Source organism: Ooceraea biroi, chromosome 12 (assembly GCF_003672135.1).
Source record: "Ooceraea biroi isolate clonal line C1 chromosome 12, Obir_v5.4, whole genome shotgun sequence".
NCBI lineage: Eukaryota > Metazoa > Arthropoda > Insecta > Hymenoptera > Formicidae > Ooceraea > Ooceraea biroi.
Genome location: NC_039517.1, coordinates 607,783 through 623,369, shown reverse-complemented (window position 1 = coordinate 623,369; position 15,587 = coordinate 607,783). Strand labels below are relative to the sequence as shown.

General features: G+C 43.7%; 1 protein-coding gene across 3 annotated transcripts in view; it reads left to right on the top strand.

The window, feature by feature from the left end:
- The window catches only part of LOC105278852 (hypoxia-inducible factor 1-alpha), a 35,198-nt gene extending 21,130 nt beyond the window's left edge, over positions 1-14,068 (top strand). For 2 of the 3 annotated variants that reach the window (XM_020031468.2, XM_026973990.1), the window contains exons 8-14: positions 7,433-7,892; positions 8,532-8,784; positions 8,945-9,294; positions 9,664-9,902; positions 10,175-10,320; positions 10,424-10,965; positions 13,165-14,068. In XM_020031468.2, the coding sequence (XP_019887027.1) occupies positions 7,433-7,892; positions 8,532-8,784; positions 8,945-9,294; positions 9,664-9,902; positions 10,175-10,320; positions 10,424-10,965; positions 13,165-13,482 (2,308 nt within the window). In that variant the 3' untranslated portion in view covers positions 13,483-14,068. Of the gene's footprint in view, positions 1-7,432; positions 7,893-8,531; positions 8,785-8,944; positions 9,295-9,663; positions 9,903-10,174; positions 10,321-10,420; positions 10,966-13,164 lie in introns of all 3 variants that reach the window. The other variant, XM_020031467.2, reaches the window with a different exon arrangement.
- Positions 14,069-15,587: the final 1,519 nt, after the last annotated feature.

The window sequence follows — 15,587 nt, the reverse complement described above, 5'->3', positions numbered from 1 at the left end:
TGGTTGATACGCTGTCTGATCAGCGCGAATAAAAGCGCTCGACGCGCGTGCTTTCGCTGTCCGTTTGTGTGCACGTCCGATCGGGATACGATTCCACCCAGTAAGTTAAATGTCCGCGAATCTGGAACTGGACTCACTTGAAATTCGAGAAATTCCCGTCTTACACCTGAAAGATTCAAATATTCGAAAGACGAAAGGAGGCTCTAGAGATCCGAAAATTCAAAGGATCAAACAAGAAATTCGAGAGATTCGCGTGTTCGAAGATCCGTCATGCGTCAGAGACGTAAATGTTTGAAGGTCCGAAGGCCGAGCGATTAAAACGGTTTGAAGAGCTCGGCACGCTCGAAGAGATTCATCTGAACGTTCGGAGAGATCGAGGACCGGTTCGCGTAGTCGTGCGACAACTTCCAGGAATTTTCGCGGCATCTTCAAACAGCCGAGTCGTGAATTGTGAGCAATCCAATATTTCTGGAGGCCCAAGTAAAATCTTCGATCTTCGGATTCGAAACGAAATTCGAAACGCTCTCCATGATCTTCTTGATATGCATTCATCAGAATTTCAGATCGTGATCGGCCGCGATCGCTCGCGGAACATCGCGAGATATCTGCGATCAAGGTCCGAGTATTCGCACGTGGCGGGCACCGACGTCGAGGCTGATCGCTGATTGAGGTGGAAGAGGGGAGGGAGGAATCGAGGACTCGATCCGAGAATCCGCGATTTCCGCATTACGTCGTCATTGATGATTTATTGTATTGTAACAGCGGTGGTCCTCTCGGAGTCGCCCCTTCGGATTTTGGCGAAATTCCATTTCGCGCTCACGCGGTGCTCGCGCGCTGGCAGTGCATCCGCGAATTCCGCGCGCGGGCACTTGCGATTGCGCAATCGACTCGCTTGCGACTCGCGAGGAGGATACTCACCCGCAGGCGATTCCTTGCTCTGCCAGTGCTCCTCCGCCCCACGACGGTCGTCTGTCGTGCATCCTCCGGATCTACGGACCGTGCCGATCGATCGTGTCCACGCCTTGAATTAGATCGGGGTTATTTACCCCCTTCCGTTCCTCGGGAGCAGATTGAACGACTAATAATAACGGGTTGATCGTTGCCGACAATTTCGCGGAAGAATATACATTGTAACGACCATTTTGTCTGCAATAAAGATCGTGCGATATATGTTGTGACGTTTACGACGAGCAACCGGCCGGAATAGCGATACGAGTCGATAACAATAAATTTTTTAGGAGCGTGGTGCGGTTACTTATTTCTGCGACGCGCTGCAGAATTATTTATTTTCTCTGTGTAATGTAAAAAAGTGTAATAAAATAGCTGGGTATTTAGTATTATGCTGCATAACGATCTTTTATTTTTTTATTTATCTATTTTTTGAGATAAAGGAATCATTGTAAGGAAACTATAACTCATCTCCGTTGCGCAAATTAGCGCGAGTGCACAGTTTGGGAAGAAGAATGTGCCGCAGGTGTCGCAGCGAGATGTAATTTACAATAATAAGTTGCAACCGTGCGGGGAGCAATCTATTCGTTCGAAGCCAAGTGTCGCTAACAGTCGAGTGGACTCGTGAGGCAAAGAAAGAGACGTTACAATCGCGACAGTGAGACAGAGAGAGAAAGAGAGAGAGAGGACCATCAGCAGGCAGGTATTATTGCAAAACGCCAGTAATAAATAAACGTATGACGCTCGCACGCGTGAGAGTGGTCGCATCGATCGATCGATTGATCATTGGCAAAGCCCGCGGCTGTATCACACTGTCTCCCCCCCTTCCCCCGTTACGTAATATCTGGCAGCGACGCGAGGACTCGCGGGATAAACAGCATGATGATCGTACATACACTTCATCTTTCGGGCTCCCCTCTCCGATCACCCGGTATATGGTGATTTCGCGTCATCAGCGACGCGGTAGTCATCGCGAATATTTATCCGCGAGAGTGAAAGATTTCATTATTACACTTGGCAGCTGAAGATAAGGGGACGCGTCCAAGAATTAAAAGTGCATCTGGCTACGCACGCGCACGCGCAAGGGATTAAAAGTTATGCGAACCCTTCGAGTGGGCGACGATCGTAAATGTGTCGCGGGTGGACGAGGTTGGACTACGGTGGCTGGCCTTGCCGCCGCGCACCTAAAGTGCTAAACGCGGCCCGTCACGAAGACGTATTTATGAAGACCTATTTAGGACGTTGCGCATGAATACGTAATAAACAACAAAAGCTCAGACTCCGCATTCTTATCCCGCGCTTTCTGGCGGTCTAAAAGTGGCCGGGTTGAGGCTGGATGAGGTTCCGTCTCCGAGTCTACGCTCGCGTTTGGCGCTATAAACGTGTTTACACATTCGTCAGAGATATTACGTACAGTCTGTGAACCGAAATTGTTCCTATGAGCGGGCCATTTCCGCATTCTCGCGGCACTATTAGCGCTAATTTGATGATAACGATATAATGGCTGTGCTTCCCGAATTTTGTCACGCCTGCTACGAGAAAATATTCCCGATCGATGCGTAGACAATTCCGATTAACTATACGAGAGCTCGACTACTTAAATAATACGATACTCGATCTTTAGCGATAAAATTATCGTAAATTCGCGGGGAAATTAGCGGAGACCTCAAATAAGGGATACCTCGGGAAAAAGTTTCCATCCACTTTGCGGGCTTATCGAAGATTTTGGAGCGGCGATACCAACTTATCTCGCACCCAAAATCTTTAAAAAATATATGACATGATACAATATATTTTTAATATTATTTACACAACGTAACTTTAATGTATTATATTTATATATTCAATATATCTTTATTTTTAACATTCTTTAATATATCTTCAATTATCTGTTATCACGTCTGATACCGGATCAATTGCCTCTATACCGGTTTTGTTTTTTTCGAATGGAAGAACACAATAATGTAACATTGCCGGCAACGTCATCGACCTCGACAGCTAGGTCAATCTAGCCGATGATACACTGATGTACTGATGACCGCGTTGCGCTCATGACGCGCTCTCATCGCAAACAGATCACTCGGGTTTGCGTACGCCGATCTGAACCGAGCCGAGTCCAGCCGAGCCAAGCTCAGTCGAGCCGAACCGAGCCGAGCCGAGCCACCAGGCCAAGCCGGGGAGGAGAGAGGATCGGGTTGATTTAGATGCGGGTTAAATATGCGGTCGGGCGTCGGGGGAGAGGTCTTAAAAATAGAATGACGGCCGGCAACCGCTTGCACAACCGAGCACGTGGGACCGATGATGGGACCTTCCCTCTTTACTCGCGAGCTTCTTGCGAGCTTCCCACGAGCCTCCCTTATCTCCGACCCCCTTGACAGTCGTTTCCTCGCCTCCCGGGCACAACTGTGTCTTGAAGAAAGTCGGTTTCTCCGCAAGATCCGTCACAAGATATTAATGTAGCGTCATAACTCGCCAACGTCGGTGTCTTTATCGTACCTGCACTTTTTTTTTGTTTATGAATGTTTCATCGACGGAACTGCTGGATCATCCTGTATTAAATTTATTCTCCAATTAAACACAGGCAAGAGCAACAACGCGAACCGCGAGTCTCGATCTTTTATTGCTTCGATGCGATCGTCTCGTGACGATACGCTTGTTGTGTGAAAACAAGAACTCCGGTCACGATCAATTATCCGTATAAGAAGGCATTAGGAACGGCGCACAAAGGCGTCGTTTTAAAGTTCCCTTCGGAATTAAGACTAATCGAGAGGACGAACGAGTAAATGTAGGCTATTTCAATAAATGCGCGCGTGCGAGCAGCCCTCACGTTGCTGGCAGGCAACGAAACGCATCGGATATTGCAGAGGCAAAATAATGACACGAATGAAACAAATTATCAGAATATATACAGTATTTTATATTTATGAAATAAATATAATATTTTATTAAGTGTAATAAAATAGTTAATTTGTTCAACTGTTTTTTATTGAATAATGAATTAAAATTAAAACAATTCTTGATGTTATTAAAATTCAATATAAAATTATAAAACTGATAATAATAAATATGATAAAATAAACTTGAAATGGTGCACTCATGTATCCGTAAATAATACAATATTATGACTCAATAATGCGTTAGTATATGTAATTTTCAGCATGCATGATTTATTTGACAAATCGCATTATTGCGTTATGTGTTTAAGCTTTTAAGCCTGTTTCGCGCTGCTTAATGCTCTAGATTTTTCTAATCATTTGGACAATACACTCGCTCGCCCACGCGCTCATTCTGTTATTCAGATTCCCGGCACACACATAAAAGCGCGTGTGCACATCGAAGTTCTCGCGATTTGCGCGTTTCGCCGCACAGCACCGCGCGGGTATTTGGGGTCCGCTGGTCAATTTGCGGCAATTACCGAGCTGTTGCGACCGTTTAAGTCACTTAGCTTAGTTCGCGTAGATCCATCCATCCGCACGACGAATCTCGGTGTCACGCATCTCCGTACCGCGAAAGATACACAAGGAAGTCCGCAGAATTCGCGCACATGTGCGCGCCGCACGTGTGCGGGTTCAATTTCCTATCTCGAGGATTAACGTTAAAGAACGGAAATATTTCATATTTAAATTCTCGTAAAATAACATTTATTTGTACGAGCTTCGAGATTTTTATAATTACGGTGGAAACAAAAATTACGCGCAAAAAGAGAGTCACCCTCGATTTCAGTAATTCTTTTTGCGTGCACATTGCAGAAGCACGTGTGTCTTTCAAATCGAACAGATATCGATGGGCACTCGGGTTATCTCGTGGGTTAAGGCCGTAGTTTTCAATCGTAGGATCGCAGAGGCATTGTTGGCATAAACGTGCAAACGTATATAGACATAACGTATATAGCATGCGAATCACATTATACCGAAGCCGAGCGGCATCGAATGGTTAATCGCGCGATTACGATTGCTGATTTTTCGCTCGAGTTTTTCCAGAGTTCTCACAACAATTGTCGCTTGTCGGGAGAAACAGAGACGCAATATAGAGAATAAAACTCAAGGATTCTCTTGTTCTCTCACCAGATTATATCTGGTTTATAGTACTCAAATTTGCTCTTCCTTCTTCTTTCATTTTCTCTTCGTTGTCTCGACAACCTTGGCGTTTCTTGTTTCGATCTTGTAACGCCGTGTTAATGTGCACACCAGGCGATTTAGTTTTTTGCTTCAAATGTGCACTAAGTACATTTTAAAAATAGCGACTCGCATGTATCTCTATAAAAAGATCGCATGCGTTCGTGAGTTAACAACAATGCTTTCCGCGTGACGGTGACGATAATGTTCTCGCAGATATACGATATACACGCCCAGGCGCTCTGTGTATGCGTAATGTGTCTGTGCATATGTGTGTGTGACGTAAGCGGACATGCAGCATTGATACCGTTTATAATCCGAGAAATAGTGACGGGTTCTTTATCTCTCGTGAGGCGTTGTCCATCACATGAAAAGTGCGCTGATTGGCGATAAACTTCCAGAACCTACGAAATCTCGGCAAAAACAAATTAAAGCTGAAGATCAAAATAAATATGTTCCAACTTATTTTCTTCCTTGCAGAAAGAGAGGGGAGGGGAAGCACAAATTTGTAGAAAGCATTGTCGCTTTAATGGTTTTATAATGATTCAATTCTAACAACAATAGATTGTTTGAAAATTGAGACGCGAAAAGCGTCGTGGCGGCGCGGAAACAGTCGTCGATTGGTGGTCACGAGCCACCAGTTACATAAGCGTTCTCGTGATTACAGAGAGCTTCTGCTTCGGGTTGCGAGAGAAAAAAGAGAGAGAGGGAGATAGAGGGAAAGAAAGATATTGTGGTCGTCTGAGGGAGAACAGGTCAGGACCTGAGTAAGCAGAAAAAGAGAAAGAGAGAGTGCACGAGGGCAATGGCGCACCATCGGTCGTCGCAGAGTGCGAAAGTCCGGGTGGATGCTGGATGATCCGGCGAGTGGCGAGAGCGGTGAGACACACTAGTGACGCGTGTGCGGAGTGCGTGTTGCTGCGCGGTGCAGTCGGTGGTACGCGCGTGCACCTGATGAGTGAAGTTTCCTCTCTCGCCGCAATATACACATTGGCACTGGTAGAAGACAGAAAAACGTTTCTCCGTGATATTAAATTATGCTTATCGTTCTTCAGTTGCGCCTCGAGTTCGAAATGATCAATCAAACTGACCGAGATTAATATTTTCCTCTAGTCATGATTAATTCAGAAAGAAAGATATAAAAAGAAATTTAATACTTTAAAAAGAAATTTAATTTGTCTAATATTCGAGAGCTTCCACGCTTCCTTGCTGATCATTACAGTCGAATTTCTCTACTAAGCTACGTTTCTTACATTTTTCCTTTTTTTAAGCGTTTTTTTAAAAGAAAGACAAGAAACGCGGTTCCACTCCGGAAGCCAATATTCAGATTCAGTGTTCACATTCATAACGGAATTGAGAAATATGATAATTCTTAATTTAATTGTTGGATATGTCTACTGATACATATCATCTTGCCACTGCATTTACTTTTCTCGATGTAGAAAAGTAATAATTAACAAATTTTCTATCTACATATATACTTAAACGCGTTATAAACGCCAGCTTCTTCCAGGGAGCTTCTCCCAGCTTAAACATTTCATCCGATGTCTTTTTTAAACTTCCGGAGCTGCGTTTGCCTCGTGACAGCTGTCTGTACGTCCCAGGCCTCGTCGAAACATTAGGCGAATGGCTTCGTAAATTTTTGCGGCCGCACACGTACGAACACATTTCGCAAAAAGAGTAAACCGCGAGCACAAAGCTACGGGATTACGTGGTGCGTGCGTGTATGCGTAACTGTACGAGTGATAAATACTTGCGTCTACATATCGCTATGTCGTAATGCGGTATCGTCCGATTGCCGGTCTCTAGATAAGAACACCGCTAAGCATTAGTTAGTCGATGAAAGGAATTCTAACGAGTCGAGCATTACACACGTTCTTGTACATCAAACAGCTGCATCGTGGCAACAAATAAGCACTGTGGCAGCAATGAACATTTAACTTCTCCACTCCATTCGTGAGATTGGGCTCAACCACATCTAGCATGTCTATACATCTTTTGCTATTTATTGTTTCTCATTTAATGATTTCGCAATTTCCTGAATACCACAAGAGCAACAAATGCAGTCCCAGTATATTACAATTAATCCCCGAATACGTAGTTGATTAATTGGATAACAATCATTTCGTAATTCCTGAAATGTGCAAGAAAAATCATCAGTCCCCTCTTTAGGGGAACGTAAAAACGTGAAAGTATTTGATATGCTAAATTCTCAAACATCGATGTATTTGCTAAATCGTGTATTTAACCTCCGCGTATTGTCTTCATGTTTCTCAATCTATCCGGCATTAGGCAAGCTTCGGGTTGACCGAGTCCCAGGATGAATGGCAAGTTAAATCCACACCGGCGGCTCGTGATTCTGTTTACAGTGAGGTCGAGCACGAGGATGAGGTGTACAGCGTACGCCAGTTGGCCGCACGTGACAGCGGCGTCGATCTGGTGAAGTCTGAGAGGACGTTGCCGGCTCTGGTGCCGATCGAGGGCGCTGGACCAGTGGACTCGACGAGGCAAGTGGTGCTGGACGAGGAAGTTCCTGGAGAAGACGCCGCGAACTCGAGCGTCGACGACGAGTCGAAGGGCGAGGATCGGCCACTGGCCGTTACCGCCTCGATCTTCCATTCGGCCGGCGGAAAGGACGAGCAAGAACGCAAGGACGGCTCAGGGCAGGACAACGTCTTGCCGAGACCGATTCAGGAGAAGGCGTTTGTTCAGGCCCTCAAAGAGTCTCTCGAGGAATCGATCAAGGAATCCCTGAAGGAGAACGACGAGCCGGCACCCGGAAAGCGACAGAATTGTCGATCGCTCGCGAGGACGCCCTTCGTGTTCCAGGTGAGCGATCCTTGTAGCCTGAGGTGCGACGTTGAGTTGATTTCCAGATGAAAATGGGACTTTGCGAATTTTGGAATTGTGGCTTAAGATTCTAGAATAACTGACGAGTATAATGATATAAATTATCAGTATAAAGTACGCAATCACACGATGCGTAAATATTAATAGTTATAATATCAGTGTTATAATGTAAACAGGAAATACATTTCTCCAAATAATTTTCATCCATGTGAGTGATTTATATTAGACGCGTTTGTTGAATCATTATCACTCCTTGTCGACGTGTAATCCCATTATTTACACCTTATCATCTTGAAGTGTGATAAAACAAAAATATAAACGATATCAAGAAGATGGTACTCATATCGGATGAATAACGTAAGCGTGATGGGAACGATCATTAGTACATTAATTATTGTAATCTAACTTGCAAATTATATAATATATTATATTAAGAAAAGCTTTATATATTATAAATTTTTTATATATTATAAAAATATTACGATAAAAAGAAATATCGTTTGACTCACATGGCAAGTGTCAATGATAGCAAATTCTAGGATGATTATCGCTCTTATCTCGAGCCATAGGAACGCATGACTCCCTTTTTCGTGGCTGATCATATTACCTTCACTTCAGGGTAAACCGGCGGTGGAGCGCGATTCTTCGGGTAGCATTGGATGCCGTGATCAACCGCAGGCTGTTACGAGACATTTGTTTGCACCACTCCCACTCACCGTACAACAACAGCAGCAGCAACAACAGCAAGAGCAACCGCAACTATCTTGTCGACCGTCACCGCAGACGGCCACGGCAAGCATCTTCGCGCCTCGCACCGAGGACATGAACAAGGGCTTCTTGACTTTCAGCGAGGATCAGCCGGGTCTCACCAGTACGTATTATTTTTGAGATTTTTATTTTGAAGTGATATTTTACGTGAAGTAATTTCATTTGCAACAATTCGATTCTTACATTTTTGTCTGCAATTTTAGTATAAACTTTCAGTATATATACGTTTTCTCTTGTTTAATCGTACTTTATGTGCTTGACAGTGTTAAAAGACGAGCCGGAGGACCTGACACATCTTGCGCCCACGGCCGGCGACGTGTGTGTACCCCTGGAAGACACTCCCTTCCTGTCAGATATGTTGGACCAGTTTATCTTCGGCAACGACAATTACGGCTGTCCCCTGCTGAGCCCGGGCGACACCCTGACACCGGAACTGCGCTCCGCGGATCTCTCAGAGTCCCTAAAGGACGCAGATTTAGTGGATACCGGCAGGACCAAAGACGCGGCCGATCGTCTGGCTGACAGTGACCCTTTCATGTACGGCGACTCGCCCGGAAGCCCGTGCAGCATCGACCCGAGTACAGTTTCACCGTCTCTTTCGAAATACCAGCAGGTAAGCGACTTACAGTGGAATTACAGTCGCCGGTATAACATTTGTCATAAGAGAATCACTGGGGGTGTATTTTTCTAAAAATAAATCCTTATTTTAAATTTAAAATAAATTCTAAAAATAATCCTTTAGAATCTGTAAAATACAGGTATATATATTTCATAAATAATAATTTTATGTGTTGTATTTTTCGTTTTCCTAATATTTTACGTTATAATTTTATGTAAAATAATTTTTACGTTAACGAATATTTTTAATGGCATTATTAAAAAGAGCCCTTAATTAAGAGACTAATATCAATTTTCTGTTTGATAATATAACATTAGCGCAAATTGATACTTAGTGTATTATTTATATCTGATGTGATTTCAGAGTCCTGAGCGCAGCGTGGACTCGTTAGACAGTCCTACAGGAGGTAGCGGCGGCGACGGGCTCTCTGAAGATGAGATGCTGATGCTAGGTATCAGCGACAGTGTAGGAGACGACGAGATGGCCCTCAGAGCACCGTACATCCCGATGTCGGACCAAGACGAAGCACTGGAACTGCTTATCAGCGAGGACATGGTCATGTGGGACTCGCCGCAATCCGTTGACAAAGGGTCCTCGAAATGGTGAGGGAGAATTATAGAGTAATATCATTATTACAAGATTTGATATTATAGAATTATCATAATAAATAATATATTTCTTTAATGCAAAATGAATTACGTTACATATAGAGTGCGTAAAAATTGAGAGATATAATATAAATATTGCATTAAAATTTTACTTTATATTAATAAATTTAATTTAATTTATATAATTTATATAAATTTTAATTTTAATTTATTTAATTTATTTTGTTCTATTCTTCACTTTAATTTCGTTCTTCGTTTTCCGACAGGCTACTCGACGATCGAGAGCAACGTGGATCCGAGTCCACTCTGGCGCAGATGTTACGAACCGACCAAATGATACTGCGGCAATACAACGATCACGGCGGAGGTCTAATGAATCCGACGCAGATCCTCGGGCAGACATCCAAAAAACGTACACATGCACCAATTTTCTCTGTGATTTTTCACGGAACTGATTAATTCAATTAAATCAAGAATATTTATTTAAATCTTTAACATTTTTCCTTGATCAGCAGACGCAATTTTCGAATCCGATCGGTGGTCCTGCAACCAGGAACGAACCGACCGACCCAGTAATAAGCGCCTCCATCCCGGAATCCATACAGACTCCGCGAGCAAGCGTCTCAAGTGCGAAGGCTCGCTTTTCGAGCGCATAAACCTCGAGGACCCTCTGCTGACGAGGCAGCAGCGATCACCGACGACGCTCCACAAGAAATCCGCACCGATTTTCGGCAGCTCCGCCTACGGCAGTCAACTGCTGCGTCGTCTGGTTTCGTCGCAGACGTCGAGCGTCACGTCGCACGCGGTCTCCTCATCGAACGACGGCGGCGGCGACGGCAAACGTCGCCACGACATTCCAGAGCAGCGCAGCCGTGTCCTCGACGACATCATCGACCTCGCCGAGGCGGAGGGTGACCGCGGTGGGGGAGGAGGCGGGGGCAGAAGCCACGGAGACAGCCTGAACAAATTCGATGCGATCAGCCGGAGGAAGTGGTCGTGCGGCGCCGGCGCCGGTGGAAGCAGCGTGCTAATGAATCTCCTGGTTTCCGGCTGCGACGTGAGTGCAGGATACGTTTGCTTCACGAAGCCGAAGCCGACGGCGAAGGGCGTCGCGACCGCGTGAGCGCGCTCCGTGGGAAGAAATGAGGGTTCGAAGGGTCCGTCTCCTTTCTCGGCCGCCGCCTCCACGAAGACGGGATTGGACGTAGTGTCTGTCTGACATAGCGAAAACTGGGAATCGGATCGTTCATTGAATATAAAAGCTCTCTGCGAGACACAGTGCTTCGCTTCGTTACGCACGTTGACGGAAATGACCTTAGGATTAAGTCGCGACTCTGCAGGTGGGACGGAAGTAACGCGGTCGACAATTTGATCTCCGACGAAAGTAACGTGAACGAAACTCGCGTACGACTCGAGGCCACGACGACAAGTTGGTTTACCGGCACGAACGATCGTTTCGAGGCTCGGGAATGCCTTTTAGATTTTATGCGGGAGGCGGCGAGAGGCGGTAATAATTTAATCTGAAATCCCGAAGTCTTTCCTCTGTTTTCGTATCTTTATTTCTCGGTTTGCATCCATGAAATCGAGCATCGCGTCTCGACGATAATCGGGAATCGCGGGGAGAGACTTGCTTCTTTCGCGACGCGAGAATCGAAAGGAAGAACAGGAAGTACAGAATTCGTTACGGATTGAATCGGCTACTAGGGAGTCGACGAGGAGGATACGTAGGCCTCGAGCGAGGTAGTTCCGCTCGGTTGTTTAATCCTGGAATGCACTGCGCTCGACGTTTATTTTAGATGCGAGAGTGCTAGTTTAGGCGATAGTTAGACGGTTTTCTTCGTGCCGGGAGCGCGGGGAAACTATATAGTGAGCAGAAAAAAAGAGTGAGAGAGAAAGAGGAATGCGTAAGTCGCGCCATATGATATTTCTACGGTTGTACGTGTGATTAGATAGTAGGCAGCGTAGACTCCTTGGGTGCATCTTAGGATTAAACGAGCCGTACTTTATTAGAGCCACGTTATGTACACAGATTGCAAAGTATATGGAAATTGTTGATTAAATGTTATAGAGAGAAATACATGGAACATCGAATTACCTCTTCGGTTGCGTTTCGTTTCCTTCCACATTTTCATTCCTCGATATTCCTCCACACTTGTCCAGTAGTTTGTCACCTCATCACGATCTATCACAATTTATATACATGAATTATTTTTTAGACGAACATTAAAGTATTGAATAATCATAGTAGGATTGTAGACCTCAATTTATGACATTTCCTCTCCCATAGATCATCAATAGATATTAAAATAAAAAAAATAATGAAAATTTTTATAACTGATATAGTAGTACGTATATAATAAAAAGAGTACTTAAATCCTTAAATTATTCAGTAAGTTTTGGAAGAAATTCCTTTTCTTTTCATAAACTTTTATTAAATATTGTGAAATAAATTGCTCGACTTTTCGAATAAACAAGAATAACTTTTATCGAACTTTTTATTGGAATTGATACGCGTGAATCAGTCAGTTATTATAATGATAATTACTATTAAAGTACGAGTAGTTTAGTATCGAATTCTTCACGACGGAAGGATTGCGCCCCAGGATGGCCATCCATCCTTCACGATCCGCGTGAGGTTTACCTTCGCCGAGTGTGCACGCACTAGATTGCGTAATGCGATAGTTACGGTCACTTTGCTGGGCAATCAGTATTTTTACGAGCACATAAAATCACGCGAACGAAAGGGAGTTCTCGAAGGGCCCTCCCGACCGCTATAAAGCCGCTTATTGAGAGAATGCAGCAGTTATCATCCGCATGATCTCTTTCCCTCGCCCCCGACTTTTTCTCCCTTCGCACGAAACGCAGCAGTACTTTTTGCGATATCCTCCTCGAATTCGTCGCAGCGGACAAATTCATTTATCAGATATTTAGTAAAAATCAGGCTCTTTAGTCGACATTAAATTCTTTTCGAAAAGCATGTAAAAATGATAATTTATGTATGCGAAAAACGATGATCAAGAACTCTCCGATGAATTATTTTTCGTGTACGCACATTGTCTGTAACTTATTATTTATAGAATTATTTATTATAGAAAATATTTCAATTTTTGATTAATTTGCACGATGGTTTCGTGTGATTTTTACATTTTCTCGTAAAAAGATCGGATTTATTGGAGAGTGTCTTTATTATTTGTCTTTGAACGCATATCGATACCCAAACTTCTTGACCACTGACTTGAGTTTTCTCTTTCTTCAGGATCCCCTGATGAATTCCCGCAACGTGCCAACACTGTCATCGAGGAACCTGACGTCCCCGCTGTCCGTCAACGTGGACAACCAGATGGTACCGCAATGCGCGAGCAAGAATAACGTCACGTCTCTGCCCGATCATCTCAGCCCGGACACCAGGAAACACCTGATCGGGCCGTTCACCGGCGGAGGAACGACTCCGATAGTCTCGCCGACGACGTCCGTGATGGCGTCGTTCGACAGCTTCGACTACGACGAGTCCGCAGGCCTGTTGCAAGTGGGGTCGGATCTCCTCGGGAGCCTGCTCGACCGAGGTCTGGTGTGACTTAGCGGACGCGATTTGAGCGATTAATCGGAGAAATTAGAAGCTGGATACCGGTTCGTGCGCTCTCCTCCGCAAATAGGATTTTATTTTAAGTTTCCCCTCGCCCGTCCTCGTTTTGTAATGCGTTGCGATGTAACGTCATGATTTGTATACGATTGTTGGATAAATCAATCTTGATAATTGATAAATAAATTGTATTTCGACGTTGCGGAGGTACTCATGTCGCAGTCGAAGGCTGCTTTATTCATGAACCAATAGTTTGGAAAATGCTTGCAACTCCGACTCTTTATCAGCGAATGAAGATCGCTGCTCAATCAATTCGGTTATTACACTCACTTATATTTTAATCGCTGTTATTATTAATCCACTCGTGGAACTCCGTTCCAGCCATCTGTTTAGCAGTTAATACATACGAGTAATGGTAAAACAAATTGGCAAATTGATTGAAATGTAGTAAATGTAGCGCACAACGAATTTTAAATCTGCTTCTAGTTTCTACGTTCAAATGGTCATTTAATTTCTGGTGTTCTTCGTAACGGCACTATCCTTCGGCCCCTCCACGTGCTGCCGGTTTCGAATGTTTCACATCTAAGTCTAAAAGCGGAGATGTTTTCAGAAAAACATGAAAGAAAGATAGAAATTATAATTGCTTTCGTGAAAATTAATTAATTTGAAATTTGAAATCTCTACCTTTCTTTCATGTTTTTCTGAAAACATCTCCGCTTTTGCTGTACATTGTACGAGCGATCGTTCCAGCCGTTCCAGGCCCTCGTTAATTTCTTGCAGTTCTTGCAGCTCTTTTTCAAGAGCGTTGCTGCTGGCTGCCAGTTTAAGCCGCAGAACATGTAATTCCTCCAATTGTTGCTCGAGTCCCGTATCATCATTTGCACTTGCGTAAAACGATTCGGATAAGTCGCACATCTCGTGAACACACTAGCTATACGATGCTGTACTGTGTCGTGTCGTAGTCGTACTGATTGGCAGAACTTTAGACTTAGATGTGAAACATTCGAAACCAGCAGCGCGTGGAGGGCTTCGCTATAAACCAAAAGATTCCAGAGACGCGCTCAGTTCATGTTAAGTGTTCAAGAGAATGATGATTGTAAAGCTGATGTAGCTTGAACAGCGGACGTCAGGAAATTTATTTTTGATATTTTTAGAACAATCTTTCGCGATAATTTCTTTGGCCGAATTGCGTCATTTGAATGTTTCCGATCGATCGACATCTGTCACGAATTCGTGAGCGAACATTTGGCAAGTGTGCCTGCCAATGCATTTCTATGTACGAATTATTAATATGCGAATTAGTCCTTGCGTTCTGATGGATTGCAAAGCGAGTAAGGTTCGACGAGATGACGCTTTCTTGTAAACCGGAGAATCATATCTTTCGATCAAGTCGAGTGATTAAAGACTATACCGTATCTTCGAATTTTGTCAAGAATATCATTTCAAGATATATATATCATTATAATAATCGCACGGAGCTCGATTTGATTAACGAGCACGTTTCTAATTGTAAATCTCGTCTACGCGGTATTAAGCACATTTCTAAAAATTGTTTATTAAAGTATAAATCTTGAAAGTTAAATAGATTATTCTAGCAGATCATATATTTTCTCTAAATATTTTATACAAGCTCGCGCGTGATTTTCTTAGCAGACGTTTTGCATCATTTTTACTTATTTTTACAAACTGTATGCGCCGGCGCGCGGGTGTAGGTACGTGTGTGTGAGTGTGTGTGTGTGTGTGTGTGAGTGTGTGTGAGTGTGTGTGTGTGTGTGTGTGTGTGTGTGTGTGTGTGTGTGAGTGAGTGATACGCGTTTGCAGATTTAAAATGCAAGCCCAATAATGCATAATGTTTAAGAAAGATGAGAAATAGTTAAAATATTATCTATTAGTGATAATGATTAAGCTTTAATGACCTCGACGTTTCACGGACGTATTCGACGTAAAAATATTTCAAACTGAAAAAATTATTGAACGATTGTTAGCATTTATCTTAACTGAAATGTAAAGAGAATATAGTCTTTAATAACTTGACCCGTCTCTTCTCAAAATTGTACATAAATTGTGTATGAGAGCATCGATACAACTTTGCGTGCAGA